This window comes from Typopeltis vanoorti, chromosome 11 (assembly GCF_054136105.1).
Source record: "Typopeltis vanoorti isolate ZY-2024b chromosome 11, IOZ_Tvanoo_1.0, whole genome shotgun sequence".
Lineage (NCBI taxonomy): Eukaryota > Metazoa > Arthropoda > Arachnida > Uropygi > Thelyphonidae > Typopeltis > Typopeltis vanoorti.
Genome location: NC_143559.1, coordinates 49,280,845 through 49,299,989, shown reverse-complemented (window position 1 = coordinate 49,299,989; position 19,145 = coordinate 49,280,845). Strand labels below are relative to the sequence as shown.

General features: G+C 38.4%; 1 protein-coding gene across 1 annotated transcript in view; it reads right to left on the bottom strand.

Moving 5' to 3' along the window:
• The window catches only part of LOC150101563 (ERO1-like protein alpha), a 223,326-nt gene that overhangs the window by 58,651 nt on the left and 145,530 nt on the right, over positions 1 to 19,145 (bottom strand). The window contains exon 11 of the mRNA XM_090401050.1: positions 8,793 to 8,862. Within this exon, the coding sequence (XP_090257176.1) occupies positions 8,793 to 8,862 (70 nt within the window). The remainder of the gene's footprint in view (positions 1 to 8,792; positions 8,863 to 19,145) is intronic.

The window sequence follows — 19,145 nt, the reverse complement described above, 5'->3', positions numbered from 1 at the left end:
ACAGACTGATTTGGAGGAAAATTGTAGATAGGAAGTTAGTAATGATGTAATTTTTTCATGTAGTACTGTCATATCCTGTACACCCCATGAAGGTACATGGCAGGAATTTGATGATGATGATGATGAAGACTAGTGAGAATCAGAATTGGGTCGACAACAATGGTATTATCTTTGATGAACAGCATGGATTTGCCAAAGGGAGGTCATATTTTAATAATCTACTTATTTATAACAATAAGGTGACAGCAGCATTGGATGTGGGAGATGGATACTCAGTAGTATACTAACACTTTGCAAAGGGTATTGATAGATTACTGCATGATAAGTTGATAATCAAACTAGATCAGATGGTATTTGATATTAGACTAGTGCATTGGATTGGAGATTGGATTTCTGATAGGTAATAACAAGTTGTGTATGGGAAAGCAATATCCCAGAAGAGGAAAGTTACTAGTGGTGTGCCTCAGGGGGGGGGGGTCTGTTTTAGTGCCATTGCTGTTTAATCAGAGTATGGTGCCCCTGTTTGGCTTAATAGCCACCATGTCAACAAATTCAATGTTCAACTTAATTTCTCGATGCGTTTAATAATGAGTTGTATCAGAAGCACACCCTTACAATGACTCCCCCATTCTGAGCCATATTTCTTCTCCAGAATTGCGACAACAGAAAGCTTTGGTTTGTGAATATAAAAAAAAATCTGAAATAACTAAAACCTTCCAATACATGAGTTTATTCCAGATGCTTTATCTGATAGATTAAAATCCAGAAGATCTGCCCATTGGGACCGCCTATAATCTTCTCAGTCAGAATGTAAGCTTGATGAATAAGTAGGACGCACTGTGGACTCAAGCAGTATCACCTGAAGTCCGTAGCTACATAAAGATTCTTCAAAAACCATCTGGATTTGACCTGCTGAGGAATATATGGAAAACCGCTAATAGGATCCGTACAGGTCACGATGTATGCGGAGACTTACTATCAAAGTGGGGAAAGATACCGAATCCCCACTGTCCTTGTGGAGCCAAGACCCAAACCATCCGTCATATAGTTCAGGAATGTGAGTTAACAGCATATCCAGGTGAACTAAAGGACATTTTTGACCTATCCCCAGAGGTAATCAATTGGATTAAAAATCTAAATGTAAAAATATGACTAAATTTTTGTCTGATGCTTGTCATATATTTAATGTCTGTATTTTATCTGTTTGTCTATGTTTTATTTTATATTTATAATTTTATATATTTGTATCTTATCCATATGTATTTCATGTTATTCCCTTTTTTAACCATGTGTATATGCCATACGATAAATAAATAAATAATGCTGTTTAACCTGCATGTTAATGAGATTGGGTAGGATTTGAATGGGTTATACAGATGTTTGCAGATGAATCAAAGTTGGGATGAACTATGAGGGGTAGATTAGATCGATGAGGGGTCAGTAGATTAGACCACTGACCCCTCATTGACCCCCCATTATGTTAAATAAATATTATCGATAATAAACTTCCCTATTTAAAAATAATAATTCCTTTTATCCTTTTACTTCATTACTGCTTCTCAATAAGAAATATTTAAAGAAAATATTTAAAGAAATTTATAAAGAACATTAAAAATTTAAATCTCCTTTTGACCCTAGACATTTATTGTTCCCTTGGATAGGGAACAATAAATGTCTGCAATGACATTCTGACTGAGAAGATTACAGGCAGTCCCAAAGGCAGATCTTCTGGATTTTAATCTATCAGATAAAGCATTTGGAATAAACTCGTGTATTGGAAGATTTGGGTTATTTAAGATTTTTTTTTTTATATTCACGAAGCAAAGCTTCCTGTTGTCGCAATTCTGGAGGAGAAATATGGCTCAGAATGGGGGAGCCACATCGACCCCAAGGGATCGGTATCGACCACTTTGCCACCCCCTGCCTTAGAAGGAAACTTCAATACACTGAATGAATAGGCACAGAAGTGGGGATGCTAGTTCAATTTTGCAAAGTGCAAGGTTTTAAATTTTAAAAAAACTAAGATGGGTGTAGAATTTACTCTTGGTGGGTATATATTATTGGAGGTAGAGGAAATAAGAGATCTTAGGGTAATGGTAGATAAGAATCTGAAATTTAGATTACATTTAGATCAACACAACAAATTCTGGGAATTATGCAGAGGACACTGACCTGTAGAAGCAAGGAGATTCTGGTTCCATGTATAAGGCTCTGATTAGGCCACACATGGACTACTGTGTAAAGATTTGCTCACCTGGTTTTCAAAAGGATGAAGAGATGTTGGAGAGGGTCCAGAGGCAGTTTACCAAAATAGATTCTAATCTCTGGAATGTTTAATACGAAGAAATTGAAAATTTATTTATCACTAGGTTAGACTATAATAGATTTAGTTTAATCCTTTATCCCAGTGAGAGCAAACAAAGTTTGCGCCTGAAAATATCTTCAGGACTAAATATATAGTGTTGTACTATCTTATCCAGTAAGTAGTGCAACACCAAGGCAACTCGTGGCAAAGGTGGAGCAAGCTACCAGGCACTTCTAACCCAGTATCTCCCAAAATGCAAAACACATTTCCTATGTGGATATGTATACTGTTATGCATTAAAGGGATTGGCCATCTACCCAGACTAGTTTCGACCTTTATTGAGGTCTCTTCAGTGGGAGCCAGGCCCAGAGCTGGAGATACCAGGCAGAAGCAGTAGCAAGTCATCTGTGCCTATGGGAGTTGCCAAAAGGTTTATCACCTTTTTTTTAAAAATTACTCTGGATTTAGAGAAAGATGTTGAAAATTTATTTATCACTAGGTTAGACTATAATAGATTTAGTTTAATCCTTTATCCCAGTGAGAGCAAACAAAGTTTGCGCCTGAAAATATCTTCAGGACTAAATATATAGTGTTGTACTATCTTATCCAGTAAGTAGTGCAACACCAAGGCAACTCGTGGCAAAGGTGGAGCAAGCTACCAGGCACTTCTAACCCAGTATCTCCCAAAATGCAAAACACATTTCCTATGTGGATATGTATACTGTTATGCATTAAGGGGATTGGCCATCTACCCAGACTAGTTTCGACCTTTATTGAGGTCTCTTCAGTGGGAGCCAGGCCCAGAGCTGGAGATACCAGGCAGAAGCAGTAGCAAGTCATCTGTGCCTATGGGAGTTGCCAAAAGGTTTATCACCTTTGTTTGCTCTCACTGGGATAAAGGATTAAACTAAATCTATTATAGTCTAACCTAGTGATAAATAAATTTTCAACATCTTTCTCTAAATCCAGAGTAATTTTTAAAAAAAAGGTGATAAACCTTTTGGCAACTCCCATAGGCACAGATGACTTGCTACTGCTTCTGCCTGGTATCTCCAGCTCTGGGCCTGGCTCCCACTGAAGAGACCTCAATAAAGGTCGAAACTAGTCTGGGTAGATGGCCAATCCCTTTAATGCATAACAGTATACATATCCACATAGGAAATGTGTTTTGCATTTTGGGAGATACTGGGTTAGAAGTGCCTGGTAGCTTGCTCCACCTTTGCCACGAGTTGCCTTGGTGTTGCACTACTTACTGGATAAGATAGTACAACACTATATATTTAGTCCTGAAGATATTTTCAGGCGCAAACTTTGTTTGCTCTCACTGGGATAAAGGATTAAACTAAATCTATTATAGTCTAACCTAGTGATAAATAAATTTTCAACATCTTTCTCTAAATCCAGAGTAATTTTTAAAAAAAAGGTGATAAACCTTTTGGCAACTCCCATAGGCACAGATGACTTGCTACTGCTTCTGCCTGGTATCTCCAGCTCTGGGCCTGGCTCCCACTGAAGAGACCTCAATAAAGGTCGAAACTAGTCTGGGTAGATGGCCAATCCCTTTAATGCATAACAGTATACATATCCACATAGGAAATGTGTTTTGCATTTTGGGAGATACTGGGTTAGAAGTGCCTGGTAGCTTGCTCCACCTTTGCCACGAGTTGCCTTGGTGTTGCACTACTTACTGGATAAGATAGTACAACACTATATATTTAGTCCTGAAGATATTTTCAGGCGCAAACTTTGTTTGCTCTCACTGGGATAAAGGATTAAACTAAATCTATTATAATACGAAGAAAGTTTGAGATAATGCAATCTGCAGAGTCTGGTGGATAGGAGGAAGAGTGGTGTTATGATAGAAAAATACAAATTGGTAAGGGGTTGTTATATGATTAATGTTGAAGAAATGTTTCCAAAAATGTTGGGAGATTAGGGGAGAACAAGAAGTCATCCCTGGAAGCTGCATAAGGAGGATTTGAGCAGGGGAGTGAGAAGCAGGTTTTTTGCATAGAGAGTTGTGGATGATTGGAATGAATGTCCTTAGAGCATGGTGTCTGCAGAGAATTTGAATATGTTTAAGGCATGGTATGATGAGCTGTGTATATATGTGTGTGTGTGTGTGTGTGTGTGTGTGTGTGTGTGTGTGTGTGTGTGTGTGTGTGTGTGTGTGTGTATGACAAAAGAGACCTATTAGATAAGGCTGTGACTCCATGGGATCGTAGGATAATAATAATAAAACAGACAGACACATTTATACATTCACCAGACAAAAAAATAGACTAAAAACATTATTAAGCCCAAATAATGGGTACTCTTTTCAGAAAATATCCAATCACAAATCAATGATTACACACAATTAATTGAAACTTTTTTTTTTTTTTCCACATTTGACGTCCTTGGACACCATATGGTCACTGCCGTACCTCACGTGGTGTTTGGCAATGATGTCTTCTGCTAGAATAAGTGGTAGGGTCAGAGATTCCCTTTCTACACAAAGTTTGTAGGACAATCACAAACATCCATGCCCACGGCAGGATTCGAACCCACAGCATCTTGGCCAGAGAGCAGACAAGCTAACCACTTGGCCAACCAGGCCCGCAATTGAAACTTGCCCTACAAAAAAAATGGAATGCTCTAACAGACCCCCATAACAACAAATGTGCACCTTCCAATCCTTCCTATAACACCACCATGCAACCTATGTCAAATAACTCAATTATAAATTTATCAAATTATAATCCCACACCTGATGAAATTACCATTTTAAATAAAGGTCTAAACTTTGCAATATCCCCAAAATATGTGCCAAAGAGCAAAGACAATATTATCAAAATCCATGCTAAACTAGAAACAGATCCCAACAAAGAAATACTATTTCATAAAATAAACAACATTTTAAATAGCAAAATAAAAATACAATCCAACATTACTTCAAACCTACAAACAAAGTTTGATATCATTAAAATAGAAACCAGATATAATGATCACTAAAGCAGACAAAGGAGACAGTGGTCATCATTAACAAAATGGATTATCACAACAAAATAACAGAAATTTTAAATGATCAAAATGCATACCAAAAAGTCCTAAATGACCCCCCCGCACCCTAATAAAACATATTAATAATATGCTGCATGAATTAAAAAAATCAAAATAAGATAGATAAAATAACAATGAAAAATACAATATCCCATGCCACATGTATAGACAAATTAAAACCCATAAAGATGGCCACCCAGTATGCCCAATAATCTCATACAAAAACAACACATCAAAATTTTTAGTAAAACTACTCAAACCTTCACTAACCAAATCAAAATCAATGTTAAAAAATACTGACCACCTATTTGAAAAAATAACAAACCTAACTATTCCGTGAATAGAGTTAGGTTTGTCCCTGGCCTCATCAATCTCCAGAGTAATTGATGAGGCCAGGGACTTGGGAGTGTTGGTGGATAGGTAGAGGAAGTTTAGGGGGCACATTGCAAAAGTGGCTAAATCAGCTCATCAAATCACTTGGTTGCTGAAGAATACTTTGACGAGCAGAAACAAGCAAGTTATTGTTCCTCTGTACCGAGCCTTGATAAGACCTCATCTCAACTACTGTGCCCAGATTTGGTCACTTAGGTTTCTTCTTGATGGGGAGGAGGTTGAGAGGATCCAGAGGTGAGTGACGAAGATGATAGCAGGTCTGTGGAATGAACCTTATGAGAACAGGTTGAAGATTTGTGGGTTGCAGAAATTGGTTGATAGGTGGAAAAGAGGAGATATGATTGAGACATTCAAATTGCTGAAGGGTTTCTATAGGATTAATTCAGAGGATATTTTTGAGATCAGGACTGGTGGTGGGAGGACTAGGGGACATCTATGGAAGCTGGGCAAGAGTGTGGTTAGTAAGGGTGTTAGAGCTGAGTTCTTTACTTTTAGAGTGGTAAATGAGTGGAATAAGCTGCCAGAGTCTGTTGTCGGTGCTATGACAGTGAACGAGTTCAAGGCAAGGTATGATAGATACTGTGAGAATGTTGAATAGTTGTGTGGACATGATGTTTAGGGCCTCCCTCGATGAGTCTAAGGACTCCGTGGAGTGGCCGTAGTAATAATAATAACAATAATAATAATGAAGACATCCTCACTTCATTGGATGCAACATCACTATACAGCAATGTGAATGGCCCCCAGAACATTAGACATCGTAAGTACATTACTCGTAGAAGACCACATCCTAGGTCTTCTACCAGTAATGTATTGCTGGGCATTAACAAAATTAATGCCCAGCAATATCATAAACCTGATAAAACTAATAATTTCAGCAAACTTTTTTAAATTTAATTGAGAATTATTTTAAAAGGGGTCAAATGATTGTTGATTTTGTAAAATTGAAGGTGTCTATTTAAGATGACTAGAGGATGCTAGTTCCTTGTTGTCAATAACTGTAAATGCTTTGCCTTTTAGGTAGGATAAATAGAATATTTGTGAGTGTGAAGGACTTTCTCATGTAACTCCCATTTGCCAAAGATTGCGAACCTATAATACATTATAGATGGGTTAATATTATTCTTATTTTTTATTTTATTTTATTTTTTTTTTTTTTACATAATCCAGAAACACTGCTCTGGAGACCAAACATGGAACTTGAAACATCTTTATGCACACAGGAGTAAACTTGAAAGATGAGTGTCACAAAATTCCTGACAGAAGTAACTCTGTAACTGCCTGAAAGTAACTACTGTGCCAGTTCATACAGTACGTGTACAAGTACCAGAAATGGGCTTCTCTCCAATGACTGACAATTCCAGAAAACCATAAGACCTGCTTAACAGTCACATGACCAATGCTACATCCACTGATGTGACATCAATGCCTATGGAGAGAGTGGTTGGAGTGAAATGGTAAGAGATGAGTCATTAATCAGCCTAATTACAATCTTCTGTGTTGAGTCAAGTATTTTTAAGGAGATCATGGGAGCACTGCTGCCCCCAAATGTGTGAGCAGCACTTGATGGATAGATAGATTTGTGATTTCAACTGGGTTAATAGCTGTTCAGAGTTAACTTTATGCCTTAAGGATAAGTAAAGTTCTGATGTTTTCGATGCCAAGGAGGCAATGGTTGTAATGTGTTTATGCTGAGAGAGAGAGAGTCTTAATGTCAGAGTAATCAATTCCAGGGAGAGAAAGCTCATCTTGCCTAAAGATTTTGGTGTTGTCAAAAGTAAAGCAGGGAGAACATGGCTGTTTTTGTGAGGAAATAAGACAGAACTATGTTATGCATGCATTGAAATAGACAAAGTTATCCGAGCACCATCAAAGAATGGTTTAAAGATCAGAAATTGACTTTATTTGCTGAAGACATATTCATCAGGTACAAAAACACAGAGCAAGAAGATCATGTAAGACAAATGCTACACAAACTATATGTTTTAGACCACGGCAATCTATCCTACAAACTTCCCTTGGTTGTTGGCAAACCGTGTCTCATTACCACAACTACAGACATTTCTGAGAGATTAGTGAATGAAACCTTGTGTCAACTGGCAAGCATTAAATTGGAAGAATGCACATCCAACATTAAATGACTTTGGATCATCTTTCCAAATGCTGTGCATATCATCTCCCTAGCCAGAAATGAGGCACATGGTGTATGATCACAATAACATTGATGAAGCCCTTATTGCAATCAGATGCTTCATGGCCAGTGTGTTTTGCCTTTTCATTTTTTCACCTTTTATCAGTACATTGACTAGATTTCACTGACAGCTGTTTCAAACAGTTTGTTTGCATCAGAGACTAGACAATAAGTTTGTTCAAATTGCCAAAGATTCAAAAACTTGAAGAGTCACTCCTTCCCAAGTAGCTCCAAAACTGGATCTCTTATGAATCTCTGCACTCTGCCTAATCATAATGAGCCAAACCTCAGCCCACAAAGTCCACCACCTCATCGAGTCGATGCTTGGTGAGGTAGTAGACAGGCAAAAACACACTACATGCCAAACAGCTTAGCCATGGGACCACTGGTCCTAATGAGATACTAGGCAGAAACCTAAGAAAGCAGCCTTCTATTCAATACACAGAAGCCCCTTGTAAGAGAATGTTATGTTCTTCATAAGTGAACTTTAAACAGGTACACAAGTATAATATCAGGATATAGAGGCACAAAAGTGTCAATTTGGCAAATTTTTCATAAACTCTCTGGGAAGTGCAAGCCCAAGCAATTCCTATGCTGGAGGATATATTCTCATAAACTCTGGTAAAATTTGAAACTTTTTAAGTTTCATTTAAAAAGTTTAAAAGCTACAAAATGATGACTGATCTTTAATATACTCATTATGTATTACAAGTTATTTCATTTTTAATTATAATTAAAGATAATTAAAATTATAATTTCAGAATTGCTAATGTAATAATAACACACACACACAAATCAGTTTCAAATGAAGCAAAATTATATGTATGCATAACAATACCTAGAATAAATGCTAAAATGTACCTTAAGATTCAATGCTTCTATATCACTCCCTGTAAACATAATGCTCTCATTAAAGTGATCTGGAAATGCCCTAGAAAGAGAGAGAGAGAGAGTGTGTAGCAGTTATTAGATAATTTTTAAATGGATTCATATTAGCTTGATGCTATTTATGTTAAAAATAATAACTAAAAGTTTAATTAATTATTACTTCTTAATTTTGCCAAAGTTAAATTGGAATCTTCAGGGCTTAATATATTGGTATCAAACACCAGGACATAGGCACACTTCAGTAACAAAGATGGAACAGAAGAAATACAGGCAGGCCTAAAGTGCTGTAACCACACCACCTATTGGTGTGGTTACAAGAACACCCAACGAAAACCAATATTGGCTTTGGTTAGGTGTTTTTGGTCATTGGGCTGAATCTATGCAGATGACGGTTTCCCATATGAGAGGCAGTATGATGCAACCATATTTATTCAGGTTGGTATAGTTGGTGAAAGTTGCAGCAGATTCAAGGAAAAACCTCTCAAATTTAAATTTGCTTTGGTGAAGTAAGGTGGCTTTTTACCAACAGATCCTGTGATGGATATCCATGGCATGGTCTGATAATCCTGAGAGGTCATAGTGGTGGAACTGGATGTAGTCCTGGTGTTCTAATATATGAATGTTGGCTGTCCTGCTTGTTTGGCCATAATACGAATGGTTGCAGCTGCACAATACATAGTACATCCAAGGTAAATCCAGAGGTTGTGGTTGGTCTTTGGGAGAGTACGTAAGGGTTGCTAACATTCTGCATGGCTTGTAAGTGGTCACAAAATTTTTATTTATTTATTTATTTTTTTAAAGATCTTGTTACCTGGTCTGAGAGGCCACAAATATAAGGGATGGTGATGGATTTGCTGTAACCTATGTTTGGGAAGGAGAAGAGTATGAGTACAATGTTTTAGTATTGTTTTTATCTGGTGGGAAGTGTATCCATTTGCTAAAAAATGTGTCTTTTTTATGTGATTCAGTTCTGTGGTGAATGCAGTGTTATCTAAACAAATTAATTTTGTCCAGTGGAGTAAGGTTTTTATAGGCTGTAATGTTTAGAGAGAAGGTGATGTGACTGTTGATGGATGTATTTACCTGTGGGGGGGGGGGGAATTCTGTAGATGGTGAAGACCAAAGTTCCATTTGATTGTCTTGTAACAAGGGGGGAGGTCTAGGAAACTACAGACAGAAGGAAGATCATGGATGTAGTTCTTGTGTTGATCAAGACAAGTGTTAACAGATCTACCAGTTCTGTCCAGACAGGCCAAACTACAGACATAGGCAATCCTATGCACTCCAGGAAGAGAATGAAGTTGATCCTTAGGAGAATGGATGAAAGTAGCTAGCTGAATGTGTGGTCTGAAGGTTATGGTATGCAGATTATATTTCAAAAATACTTTAGCTATCTTCTCAGAACATAAGGAATGGAAATAGTTTTGTTGTGATATTGTATCATAGTTATAGGAGGAATGGCAGGAGCATGCAATATTTTGTCTCTTTTATGGGGATTGTAGCCATTGCTTAAAAAGAGTTGCAAAAGTACCTGACAAAGATTCAACATAGTTACATGCAAACCAGCAGTTTGGCAGTGGTATGTAGATGATGGTTTGCTATTTGTCTTCAATATCCTAGACACCTCAGATACATTTCTAGCACATTTAAACAACCAACATCCAAAAAAATACACTTCACTATAGCAAAAGAAACTAACAACTGTCTTCTCTTCCAAAGAGTCTTCATTTGTAATCTTGTCTTCCAAAGACAAGACTACCAAAAGGTTTTTATTACTCTGTTTATAGAAAATCCACACATACTGGAAGGTGGTTATATAAAATCACACTACACCTATTCCAATAGTATGCATTCATTATCAAAAAATTACACACAGAGACAGATACTTTTGCAATGGCTATAAAATATACCCCATAAAATAAACAAAATACTGCATTCCCCCCCCCCTTCTCCATCACAAAAGATCATGCCAAAACTATTCCCATCCGTTATTTCAAGGAATAGCTGAAGAGATAGCTAAAGTTGTCAAATACAATCTCCATACCACCTTTAAAGCAGATATCTAACTAGGAACTTTCATCCATTCTTATGGATCAGCTTCATCCTAATGCCCATCCTGGAGTGTATAAACTTAGTCACTTCGCAATTGTGTGCTGCATGATCACTGTCATGAACAGATCTACTTAGTCTACTTTGGACAGATTGTGTAGAACTGTGATCATATGGCACTTAATTGGGAAGTGACTAAGTTTATGAATGTTCCATTCAGAACAGGTTACATGCTGAACTACAAAGCAGGAAATTATAACCAACTGAAGAATATACTGAGTTCAGTGGAATAGGATCAGTTGCTGGATGGGAAGAATATTGACAGTGCATGAGAAGCATTTAAAAAATACTTAAATGAAGCAATATCAGAATGTGTCTTGAGAGTTCAAAGAATAAATAGGACAGGAGTCAAATGGATGTGTAATCTTATTAAGCAAGAGACTTGTAACAAAAGGATGTTGTGGAAGGAATACCGTGTACATAACGATCACATCTGTTATGAAAATCATGAGCAGCAGGCTAGAAGAGTCACAGCTGTTGAAAGCTGTCTGAATATGAAAAGAAACTAACTCTGAGGATAAAGACAACCCATAAGAATTCTATTGGTATGCTGCAAGTAAAAGAAAGAATGAATATGAAAGAATAACTTTTCTAAATGTAGATGGCACGAAGGTGACAGATACAGAAGAGGTTGTTCAACTTATGAGTGGCTATTTTGCTAAAAGCTATCAACCTAGTGAATGCAACATTGAGCTCACTGCTACTTCTTCACTAGATGAAGAACTCTAGTGTATAAGAGTGAGATATCAGAGCTGTTGCACAAACTGAATAAGAATTCAGCAATAAATTATATATTTAGTTTAATCCTTTATCCAAGTGAAAGCAAACAAAGTTTGCGCCTGAAGTATCTTCAGGACCGGGACAACTCATGGCAAAGGTGGACTGATTTCTCATCTCTTTCCTTAGTATCCCATAATGCAAAGCACATCTCCTTGTAGGCATGTATAATGCTATGCATTATGGGAAAGGTCACTACCCAGACCAATTTCAACCTTTATTGAGGTCTCTTCAGTGGGAGTCAGATCCAGAGGTGATACCAAGGTTGAAGAAATGCAGAAGTCATATTTCCATATGCCAGTTGCCAAAAGATGCCACACCTTCTCTAATCCAGAATAATTTAATAATAAGGGGTGACACCTTTTGGTAACTGGCATATGGAAATGACTTCTGCATTGCTTCAACCTTGGTATCACCTCTGGATCTGGCTCCCACTGAAGAGACCTCAATAAAGGTTGAAACCGGTCTGGGTAGTGACCTTTCCCATAATGCATAGCATTATACATGCCTACAAGGAGATGTGCTTTGCATTATGGGATGCTAAGGAAAGAGATGAGAAATCAGTCCACCTTTGCCATGAGTTGCATCAGTCCTGAAGATACTTCAGGAGCAAACTTTGTTTGCTTACATTTAGGATTAAACTAGATATATAATTTATAGTCTAACCAAGTGGGAAAAAAAAAATAATAACTTCCAACATCTTTCTCTAATCCAGAGTAATTTAAAGGTGTGACACCTTTTGGCAACTGGCATATGAAAATATGACTTCTGCATTGTTCGGAGACTGGAAAAATTGTTGCTGAATGAAGTGAAAGTGAATGTGCAGAATCAGGGAAACTAGAGCTTTTAGAGAGGGGTGGGGATGCTGTTGAGAGGACATGCAGACATCAGTGAGGCAGTTGAGTGTAAGAATGTGTATAATATGCCTGAGTTAGGACGAAGGATAACAAACCAAAATAGGGGTGGGTCTATGGGACTTCTGCACTTTATGTACACTAATGCCAAGAGTATTTGGAATAAGGAGGAATTTTTGGCCTTGGTTAGTTCTTCTGGCCACAGGTTATTGGGTTAGTGAGACATGGCTAACAGAAGATGATATAGTTAGTGGAATAGAATGTCAGGTGTATAGTGTGTTCAGGAGAGACAGAGAGAAAAGAATTGGGGGAGGGGGGGGAGTGTTATTGATGATAGCTGATGAACTGCAGCCAAAGAGAATAGAAATTCTCTTCGGGATAGTGAAAATAGCACATTTGAGGCCAACAGAACAAAATTTACAGTTGGGTGCTGCTATAGACCAGACAATGGAATAGATGATGGAGATAGTATGCATAGGCAAATAGACTCAATGAGTGGAGGACAGGTAATTATTATGGGAGAATTCAACTATGGTAACATTGGTTGGAGGCAGGAGAGGACAAATGGGAGGAAGGAAATGAATTTCGTGCAGTTACTAAGGGATAACTACCTGAGACAGCATGTAACGGAATATACTAGGGGTTCGAAAGTGCTTGACAAAGTAATTGCATCTGAGAATTGACTATTATAAATATGACCATATTGCCACCAATTGGTTAGAGTGATCATAAGGTCTTGACTTGGGAAGTGGCTAAATGTGTGGAATTTTCAATTAAGACATGGTAAATGTGGACTTACTAGGCTGGTAAGTATGAAGCTTAGGAGATTGCTTGGATGTTGATAGTGCAGGAAGTGGTAATGCAGCATTTGATGGAGATAATGGCTGACTGCATATCTAGAGTCCGGAGAGTAAATCAAGTGGGAGTTAAGTGAATGAATAAGCTTGAGCTGCAAAAAAAAGAAGCAACTGTGGATGAAATTTAAGGAAAAAGGTGACCTGCAGGCACACAAACAGTACAAAGCACAAGCCAGAAGGGTAACTAGTGTGGTAAGAAAAGCAAAAGCAGATTATGGAAGGAAATTAGCAATGCAATCTAAAGTGAATCCCAAACAGTTCTTTCGATATGCTGCAAGTAAAAGAAAAATGTATATGGCAAAATGATTTTAAGGAATGCCGATATCAGGGAGTAAACTGAATCAACTGAAATAGTAGAATCACTAAGCAACCACTTCAAAAGAGTATATCATCCAGGCTGTGATATTGCAGGAATGAGAGAACAAATGACTGATATAGGAATTGAAGTGAATGAAATCGAGGTGAATAGTATATATTACAGAACCTTAATGTAAATACATCTGTGGGATTGAATGGTATATCAGCTCGAGTCTTAAGTGAAGCAGCAAAGGAATTGTCAGTTCCCTTGTCTATATTGTTTAATTTAAGTCTCAGCTCGGGATTAGTCGTGAGGGGTTGGAAAGAGGGGAAAATAGTTCCATTGCATAAAGGAGGTTCCAAGACTGCTGTTGCAAATTACCGACTGATCAGCATATCAGGAATCGTTGTCAAGGTTTCGGAGATATTAGTCAACAGCAAAAAAACAGGAATGGATAGATGAAAATAGGATACTCTATGGAGGACAGCATGGTTTTGTGAAGGGTAGATCATGCCTCAGTAACTTGCTCACGTTTTATAATACAGTGACGGCTAAACTGGATAAGGGTAATCGATTTACAGTGCTACTGCTGGACTTTGCTAAGGCCTTTGACAGGATACTGCATGGAATTCTAATCAGTAAACTGCAGATGATAGGATGAGATGGATAGGAGGGTGGTTGATGGAGAGATATCAGAGAGTAATTTATTCAGGAGTGGAGTCCAAAAGAAGGCCTGTTACTAATGGTGTGCTGCAGGGTTCTGTTCTTGGACCACTGCTATTTAATTTGTTCATGAACGATATAGGAAAGGATCTGAGAGGAACTGTTCATTTATTTGCTGATGATGCAAAGTTGGGTAGAGCAATAGTGAATGCACACGATGTCAAAATTTTGCAGGATGATTTGGATAGATTGGCAGTCTGGGCTAATGCGAATGGATGTCAGTTTAATGTAGCAAAGTGTAAGGTTATGCATTTTGGGGTGAATAAATTAGCAGCAGTATATCACATTGGTGGAACTGTCCAGGAGGTTGACAAAGCAAGAGATTTGGGTGCCTTCGTGGATAGAGAGTTGAAGTTTAGGGGGGCACATAGCAAAAGTAGCTAAATCAGCTCACTCTGTTACTGAAGAATACTTTGACAAGCAGAGATAAGCAAGTTATTGTAAGCCTTGATAAGACCCCATCTTGACTACTGTGTCTCTGGGTTTCTTCTTGATGGGGAGGAGGTAGAGAGGATCCAGAGGCAAGTGACCAAGGTGATAGCTGGTCTATGTAATGAACCTTACGAGAGCATGTTGAAGATCTGTCGGTTACAGAAATTGGTTGGTAGGTGGAAAAGGGGTGATATGATTGAGACATTCAAATTACTGAAGGGTTTTTACATGATTAATTCAGAAGAAATTTTTCAGAATAGGTCTGGTGATGGGAGAACTAGGGTGCCATTCATGGAAACTGAGCAAGAGTGTAGTTAGCAAGGATGTTAGAACTAGGTTTTTTACTTGGAGAGTGGTGAATGAGTGGAATAAGCTGCCAGAGTTTGTTGTGGGTGCCATGACTGTAAATGAGTTCAAAGCAAAGTATGATAGATACTGTGCGAATGCCAAATAGTTGTTCTTGATATGATATTTAGGGCCTCCATAGATGAGTCTAAGGACTCCTTATAGTTGCCCTTAATAATAATACTAATAATAAAAAACTCAGTCCACCTTTGCCATGAGTTTCCCCAGTCCTGAAGATACTTCAGACACAAACTTTGTTTGCTTACACTTGGATAAAGGATTAAACTAAATATATAATTTATAGTCTAACCAAGTGGGAAAAAAAAGAACTTCCAATTCAGCAATAGGGTCTGATGGGATATCAGCATGGTTGCTAAAAGAGTCTTCAGCTGAACTGGCTATTTAAATTTAAATCTAAATTTAAATATAAATTTAAGTCTCAGGACAGGGAAGATTCTGCAGAAATGGAAAGGATGTATAGTAATTCCATTGCACAAGGGTGGTGCAAGGAAGTGTATCCAACTATCGACCAATTAGTATCTCAGGAGTGGTGGTGAACATTTTGGGAAAAATTGGTTAGGGATTACAATCAGAAATGGGTTGACAGTGAATCTTTACTTTGCAATGAAGAGCATGGCTTTACCTAGGTCACGTTTTTAGCAACTTGCTCACATTCTATAATAATGTTACAATTATTAGATTAACATACTAGACAAGGGGAATGGATACACCATGATACTTTTGGATTTTGGTAAGGCTTTTGACAGAATACAGCATGGTAGACTGTTGCGTAAATCGGAGACTATGGTTTTGAATTATAAAATATTAGCGATAAGAGGATTGCTGTCTGACAGATATCAAAAATGGTATAGGGGGGATGTGACTCTGCAAAATTATGGAGCTATGCTTGGGTAGTCCATCACTACAGGGTCCAATGCGACTTCTATTCTGCAATGTGGGGTGTTCGCTAGGGTGATCCTGTATCTCCCCTTTTCTTTAACTGTGTTATAGAGAGTTTCTTCACTCTCTTCCTAGCCATATTGGCTACTCTCTAGGCACTTCTTCCTTTAATGCTATGGCTTTTGCAGACGATCTTATTCTCATAGCCTCTACTAAGTTAGGCTTGCAGGAACTCCTTGACCGGGCAGAGTAGAGAAAAGTCTTTTTCTCTACTCGAGGCCTTTCTATTAATGTAGAGATGGCACCCTCTGGTCATGACAAGAAGCTTAAGGTCGAGACTATAGAGTTTCCCCTGCATGGGAGACTAGGCACTTCTTCCTTTAATGCTATGGCTTTTATGGATGATCTTATTCTCGTAGCCTCTACTAAGGTAGGCTTGCAGGAACTCCTTGACTGGGCAGTTGACTTTTTCTCTACTTGAGGCCTTTCTATTAATGTAAAGAAGTCCTGCTCTTTACCTCTTGTCCACTCTGGTCGTGACAAGAAGCTCAAGGTCGAGCCTATAGAGTTTTCCCTGCACGTTAGGCCGTTGCATGCTTTGACCATCCTGGAAGAGTGGAGATACCTCAATATCATGTTCACCCCAAAGGGAAGGTCTTCTGTCCCTTCTAAGCTGGGATCGCTTCTTTGAGGAAAGCTCCTCTCAAGCACCCCAACAAAGACTGTTTCTCCTTTCCCACTATCTCCTACCTTGCTTTTACCACAAATTGGTGCTTGGTAGGACATATAGCTCGGTACTATCCCGAATGGACAGAGCTATCCGTTCAGCCATGAGATCATGGCTCTGACTGCCGCCTGACATCCCTACTGCATATTTCCATGCGGGGGTGAAGGACGGCCGGCTCAGGATCCCATCACTTAGATAGCTGATCCTAGAATATAGAAAGCCTGCAGACAGGCTTTCTATAGCCCATTAATGCAAGAAGACATTAGGTGGGCTAAAAGCTGGTCCCATTATCAAGGAAGCTTAATTGAATCAGCACCTGAAGAACACAAGAGATGGACATCTCTGCTGCATTGTTCTGTAAATGATGCTCCTTTAAAAGAGTCATATCTAGTGCCTCCCCAGCATGGTTGGGTAAGGGATGGCACCAGACTCCTCCCTGGGTTCGAGGATATTGACCTTATCAGGACAAGGATCAATGCCCTGCCCACTCGAGCCTGCACAGCTTGATGGGGTAGTCACGACAGTGAGACTACAGTGAGACACTGTCTTATATAGCCCAGTGTTGCTTCCGCACCCATGGAGTCCACGTGCAGAGGCATGACGCTGTGGTCTCCATTCTGAATAACGCTTTAAGAACAAAGGTTGGGAGTCCATGGTGGAACCACATTATAACACCTCCGGGGAGTTTGCTTAAGCCAGACTTAGTGATTAAAAGAGATGGTGATATTTGGGTAGTTGATGCCCAGGTGGTGGGAACAGGGTGCCCATTAGCCGATAGCCATAATAATAAGGTAAACTATTATAAGAATAACCAAGATCTAGTTAGTAAGATACGAGAGGAGCATGGGGCAACTCCGAAGTTTACCAGTGCCACCATCTCTTTACATGGCATAGGGAGCACAGATAGCTATAATTAAAATAGCTTGGGCTTACGTAGAAAGATATAAAAGTTCTTTCCTTGAGGGCCCTAAAGGGCACATTGGTGGCATGGCATTGCCACCAAAGAATGACTACTATGATAAATAGAACAAGCACAGGGTAAAACACTTGTAAAGGCTTAAGCCTATATCAAGTCTGGATGAGATGTAAGGATAGTACTGCCCATAACCAGTACAAAGATTAATAATAAAAAAAAAAAATAAATAAATAAAAATAACCAGTGGTGTACCAAGGATTAGTGCTTGATCCACTGTTATTCAATCTATACATTAGTGATACGGGGAAGGATTTCGCAGACAACTATATGCTGATGATGCAAAGATTGACAGGTAATCAGGAATGCTGCTGATATGCAGTACTTACAGAATGATTTGAATAGACTGGAATTGTGGGCATATGAAAATGGATGTCAGTTCAATGTTAATAAATGTAAAGCATACACCTTTGACATAAGGCTAAGAATTTTAGAGTTTTAGTAGATAGCAAGTTGAAGTTCAGAAGCCACGTAGCAAAGATTGCAAATGTATGGGTTGTCTGAAAAGTTCTCTGCCTCAACCATAAATGGCAAACTATTGGCAAGATTTTTTTTTCTAAGTTGGTACAACCGTCATAAGCATCCATGTGAAATTGCAAGTCAATCTATCAAGTAGTTTTTTTTTATATACAGCTGTCAGAAGCCAAAGTGTTGCCTGTATCCCTTGAAATGGATAAAATTGAGTATCATGCGGTTATAAATTCTTTGTAAAAGAAGGTTTAACGCCAAAAGAAATTCATTCGAAGTTCATGAAAGTTTATGGACACGCTTCTCCTTCGTTTATGACAATTAAGAATGGGCTGCCGAGTTTAAATGCGGCCATACCAGTCTTGAAGATGATCCACATGAAGGATGCCCAAAAAAGTGTAACACCACCAGAAATCATTGGATGACCGGCGAGTGAAAACCGCATGAAATTGTTGAGACTATAGTCATTTCAAAAGAACGTGTAGAATATATTTTGCATGAAGAATTGCAAATAAAAAAGCCTTGCACAAGAAGGGTGCCATGCAGATCAAAAACACACTTGCATGAAAATCTCTGAACAGTGCTTGGACATTTTAACAAGAATAAAACTGATTTTGTGCATCAATTTATTACTACAGATGAGACTTGGATTCACAGTACATACCAGAATCCAAACAGCAGTGGACAGAAGCCGGTTATTCAGTGCCAAAGAGGACAAGGTCATGGCAAGGTCATGTTTTGGGATACTAAAGGCATTTTGTTTATTAATTATTTTGAAAAGGTAAAATAGTAACCGGGGAATATTATTGCAATCTTTTAACCAGACTAAATGAAAAATTTGGGAGAAAAGACACGGTTTGCAG